This window comes from Gavia stellata, chromosome 14 (assembly GCF_030936135.1).
Source record: "Gavia stellata isolate bGavSte3 chromosome 14, bGavSte3.hap2, whole genome shotgun sequence".
In the NCBI taxonomy this organism is placed as follows: domain Eukaryota; kingdom Metazoa; phylum Chordata; class Aves; order Gaviiformes; family Gaviidae; genus Gavia; species Gavia stellata.
Window position 1 is genome coordinate 20794546 of NC_082607.1, and position 5575 is coordinate 20800120.

The following is a 5575-nucleotide window of genomic DNA, read 5'->3' on the forward strand; positions in this document are numbered from 1 at the left end:
TTCAGGCTTCTATTCCTTAAAGGGGAGTGTGCAAAGCTAAATCCACTAATATCCAAAAAGATGTGCTCAATGAGATAATTGGTAGATCGAAAAGCAAAAATTTTTGGGGTTGCCTGGAGCTACTGAATTATTTCTGGCTCATTTCTGGAAAAGATGTAGTTAATTTCACAGCTTTCAATAGTCTGAATAGTTGATTGCTCCTGACAATTCGACAGTTGAGACTGAAAAAAAAAAAGCTGTGCCAATTCCCCATTGCTAATACTTTTTACTGTTAATCTACTCCTTTTATCAATAAATGCCCAGCTGAGCTTTGTTAATTCAATGTCTTGGTTTGTAGCTAATTATTGAACTTCAGACTAATGTCCTTAGCATTCTGCAGTCTAATTTTATGAAGTATGTAAAGCCATTAGGCTCTCTGCTCTTTAAGGAGAGAAACTAACCCTGGATTTTGCTCTCAGTAAGATAGCAGATGAGGTGGGCAAAGACATTGCTCTGTACTTTAACTCACATAAGTGTCAGATCCCAGAATGATTGCATTTCATTATCAACAAAGAAATCATATTGTAAGAACAGAGGTTTAATATGGCCCATAACCTTCACATCTTCTATTTCCCACCTGCTGTGTTACATAAGAATATTCTTCATGGGGGAAGAATTTCCATGTATAGGTTTGAAGCGTGAAACTCACACTTACTGCCCTATAATTGAGAGCAAAAGTGCCTGGCTGCAACATAACCTTCACTTTCACATCCCATGTTTCTGCATCAGCACCAAACCTGCTGCCAGAATAACTGGCTCCAAAGGGGTTGGGCCAGTCCCTGGAAAAATACTGAGCAGCCCTTTTCTACCATGCTTGCCCACACCCTCCTACACGAAGCACAGCACAGAATCCACTACCCACAAAGGGACTGCCCAAGTCAAATCCCCAGGCAATTTTTTTCAATCAGCAATTTGGCCCAGCTTGGCCAGCCTATTACTAAGCAGGATCTGGCCCAATATTCCCTAAACTAGATCTCTGTTATCTCAAATGCTTTGATACTGAAGAAGGTAGTGCAGGAGCCGGGAGGTAAATTCTAGACAATCCCCGGTGTCCCTTCTCCAACAACTCAGCACATCAGATGTTTCCCCATCACGTGAGCTTGTAATGAAAGCCTGAATATCAGCTCCTTGATGACTCAGGCTTCCAGATTTCAACCACCTCTCTCTGAAGAACAGCAAGGTGTTGTTCCCATTGGTGCACGGGGAGAACATAACCAAACATTGCCAATAAACCAGCTACATTTTACAAACTGAAGGCCCATGAAAGTCAAAATGTTTTGCAGCAATATGTCTTTTAGGTAAAATCTTTATCTAAAAGCATCAGAGCTTTTATCATTTTGACCTAATATTTCATTTTAACCTAACTGCCATAGTATATTTCCATATTAATATTACTCTATTTATGTCTCACGTAGGTGTATATGTAGTGAACATTATAAATGACTGCATCACTTTGTTTCAGTGCTATCATTTTTGCTTCAGCTAAAAACAAAATTCTGGTCTTATCAAAGCAGAACATGATGCTTTTGGATGCACCATTTACAGTGAAATTTCAGCATTTACATTTTCTGTTTCCAGCTGGAAGAAATGAAAATGCTAAAATGTTAAGACTCCCCCCATTTCTAGTAAGTTCTGCTCCCAGGAGGTGAGTGAAGTGTCATATCCTGCAGCAGAGTTGCCCCAGTGGGACAGGTAGGGCTCTGGACACCTGCCAGTTGTATCCTGCCTCAGAAACAGAGGGTCATGATAAACAATAAAAGAGACAAACATGGTGGAAGACACTGTCTGGATTCATATCTTCCCTTCTTCTGTGACATCTAATTCCATAGACAGCAGGGCCTTCTCTAACCCATAAGTAAGTCGTGAGTGTTACCAGAGGAGACCTTAACAATTAGATTTGCATAGTCTTTCTCTATAGTTAAATACTCAGTGCTTCTCCCGATCTCAAGGCGTCTCACAAGAGCATGACAAGGGTTTTCTGATTTTTTTCTAAAGATACCACACAGAGGCTAGGCTGTTTTGGTACCTGGTTTCATTTCTCTCTCTTTCTCTCTTTATATTTAATTTTTTTCCTTTTAGAAAGCCGTCTTTTTGACTGTTCCGAATGAGAAACTCAAAACTCCATACTCTTTAAGTATCAATAGCCCTGGATTAGGAGAGAAGAGATCCCCCAGCAGTCTGGCAAAGCAGAAAACAACCTTCCCCAGCTCATACAAGGATAAAACACCTGCTGTGGGAGAAGCTGGCAGAAAGCTGACTCTGTTTGGAAGACAACACTTGCGAAGACCAAATCTGTGCAAACCTTTGTGGCTCAGTTTGAGAAAAGGACCAAAGCTTTTCACCTACCAGAGGAGGTGACCTACCAAAAGAAGGACCAAAGCATTTTCAGGACAAAATAAAAGCCAGATGGCAGTGTAAAACACAAGTCTAATGCTTGTTATCATTGTAATAGCAACTTGCAAAATGATTTGCAAAGGCCTGTCTCATGCAGTCTGCTTAACTGTGTGAACCAGCAGTCTTGAGACCAAGAGGATGGAGCATTTCTTGCTGAAGCCATCGTGCCATCTGTCTTAAGTTTCCTCTCTTGACCTCCTTTGTGAGTCTGGTGAGGGAAGACAGGAAATCTGAAGGTAAATAGGGAAAATGGACCAAAGCTGACAGAGAGCAATGACTGAGATTTATTTCAAATTCCATGGAAACCTGACTGGCCGTGTCCACTTTCCAACTCTGGCTACAGAAGTAGACACAACAGCAGATAAATATTCCAGCCTCTACGTGTACGTGGGATTGTTCCTAACACTTCTGGCTATCCTTCTCATATTGCTTTTCTCCATGCTTTTGCGCCTGAAGCATGTTATTTCCCCAATCACCACATCTCCAGAGAGCACTGAGAATGTCCAGCAGTTCACAGATGTGGAAATGCACAGCAGGATTCCTACCACTTAGAGACCCCAAAACAAAGAGGGCTCTGTGCTTGTGAAACATGTTTTGTTCAGCAAAATGGTGGTGGAAAGAATCTCCGCCTGCCTATTGAGCCCTACAACTTACTGCACAACCATCAACAGCAGCCCAGAGCATCTGGAGTGTCACACAACTCAGACTGACTGGCTGGGACGCACTGGCTGTTGACACTACAGGCAACATGTATGCAACACCCTCAATAAAATTTACATTACAGAAACCTCCTGCTGTCAGGAAAGACTCATATGCCCCTAAAAGTCCTTGCAGAAAATGGTAAAAGCCACACTAACAACAGCCAAAACCCCAAAGAGACACATACCAGAATGCGTCCTGGAGCCCATATTTGCTGACCTATCTCTCTGCCCTTAAATTCCTTGCTTGTGAAAAGAGTTGAATCAACAAAGTCAAGTGGCGTAAGTGGGAAGAGCCCACGGGGCACATACAGAAATTATGAGTGGTTTGGAAATTCTCAGGCATTTCTCCCATTCAAGAAGGAAAACCTTAAACTGTTTTTTTTCCACTTGAGTGGCAGATTTACACAATGGAGTTTCAGAAGTATACAAATGTTTCATCACCTGCTGGAACTATTGGTTTCTGACATTAAAAACCATGCAGTGGATAGTTGCATTCCAGACACCAGAAGGAGACATAACTTTTAAAAGAGGAAAGAAAATAAAGATAAAATTTAACAAAGTTTTAAAATAAAAAGAAAGCATCAATAGGAAATGAGCAGCAGGGGAGAAAAAATGCTAAAAGACACTCTACCTCTCTTCCTTTGTTCTCCATGACATTAACTGAGCTGAATACAAACATGTTTATGCCTTTCAGCCTTCCCAGTATCACTCAGTAATTAAAATGCAGTGTAAAGTTTGTGAGTCAAATGGACACTGTTCTCCTAAGACACTCAAATTCATAATAACATTTCCTCTCAGATCCATGTTGGGTTTTCTTTCTCAAAAGACAGAACAGTTCTTCCAAAGCTTTTTCATTTGTTTTCCTCCAAAGAAAGCTGAAGAAATGCCAGGGCCTGGCAATACAATAATGAATTGTGCGAACAGCTTTGGACATAGACCAGTAGGGAACATGCAGATGGAAAGTAAACTCACTGAGCACTAAAAGATAGGACTGGATTCAAACATCCTGGCGGATCATTTGGAACAGTGAGGAAAAAAATGTTTACTTAAATTTATGAAACAACAATCTGACCCAACCCTCTTACCTATGAATGTTGAACAGATATAGACTTTGCTTCTGTGGCTGGGAAAGATGGAATCAAATATGGCATATCATTTCTGGGAGAGCCACTGCCTCTTATAGAAAAACCTTGAGCAAGATTGTTTCAGCTACATCTCTAAAGGGCATGAATTTTACCCAGCTTATCTTCTTTATTACAGTCTAATTCTAGTTTAGCGATAAAATCCCCTGGTGCTTTCCACATTTATATACACTTACTTGCCAATTCTCCTCTCTCCAAGGGCTTGGAAAGTGTAAACTCCCCATACAAAAACAGTGCTAAAATTAGAGATGACACTGACTCCATGGACTTGTGATAGTAACAAGAAACTGTTTCTCAAATGCTTTGTGTACAACAGGTTCTTTATTTACCTTTGAAGGTCTGATTATGGGTGAGCAGTTTGAACTAGGAACATGGCTTTTACAGTTGACTGGGGACAGGGAGAGCAGAATGACAAGTAACATCCATACAGGATACAAGAACCCAAATTCTGTGTGATGATTTGGACATTAATCCAATTAAGACAGATGGCTATTGAGTTAGTCAATGACATTTAAATTTAACAAAAATCTATGCAGATCAAGTTGGCTTGATATGTGTCATTCATTTAGCCATCATGAGGCACACTAGCCCAAGCTCAACATCTGGCTTGCCCTGTACAGCCTCTCAATTTTCTTGATGTGCCATTCGAAAGCTACAACTTACTTAGACCATAAATGTTCTAACATTCTAAATCAGCAACTAAACCACATTAGCCTTCCAGCACAACTATCTGTGGAAAAGTCTTACTTCCAAGAAGCTGCAGGACAGATTCAAATATTGACATAAAGTATCAGACCCACTAATAGAAAAAGGCAGTGTCAGAATCTGAGTTGGGACCCAAATTCTGATTCCTCTGATCTCAACTTAACACACCCCCCCCGAGGTAGGTGTCAAGACTGCATTTCTTTCCTTCATACTAAAGAATGTTAATTCAGAAGAGTTTCATAACCCTTTAAAACTTATTCAGTAAATATACTGTAAATAAAAGAGTAATTACTTTATATATCATTACATTAAATCACATTATATCTTTGGGCAGACTGTGTATTTCTACATAATACTGCTAAGGAAGGCAGCCCTATCTTCTAACACAAAAATGACAAGTTTTCTTTTCTAAAGCTTCATTTCACAAAAAGTATCTGTCCCACTTGATATATCTGCAGTCCCAGATTTGTCTGTACAATGCCATCAAATTTTAAAGTCTCTCCCATTGAGAACTAGAAGAATGCCTTTTCAGCCTTTTCATTTTCATTTGTAATGTTCAAGACCTGATGTCTCTGAGAAAAGAGACTGTTGGGA

At 40.1% G+C, this 5575-nt stretch overlaps 1 protein-coding gene across 1 annotated transcript; it reads left to right on the top strand.

The window, feature by feature from the left end:
• The first annotated feature begins 2706 nt into the window (after nucleotides 1–2706).
• Nucleotides 2707–2985, top strand: SERTM2 (serine rich and transmembrane domain containing 2). Its single transcript, XM_059824605.1, has one exon. It carries the CDS (start codon nucleotides 2707–2709, stop codon nucleotides 2983–2985), a length of 279 nt encoding a protein of 92 aa, XP_059680588.1.
• The last annotated feature ends 2590 nt before the right edge of the window (nucleotides 2986–5575 follow it).

What these genes read in the sequence shown, in the direction of transcription:
- SERTM2 (XM_059824605.1), top strand. Translation starts at nt 2,707, where the DNA reads ATGACTGAGATTTATTTCAAATTCCATGGAAACCTGACTGGCCGTGTC.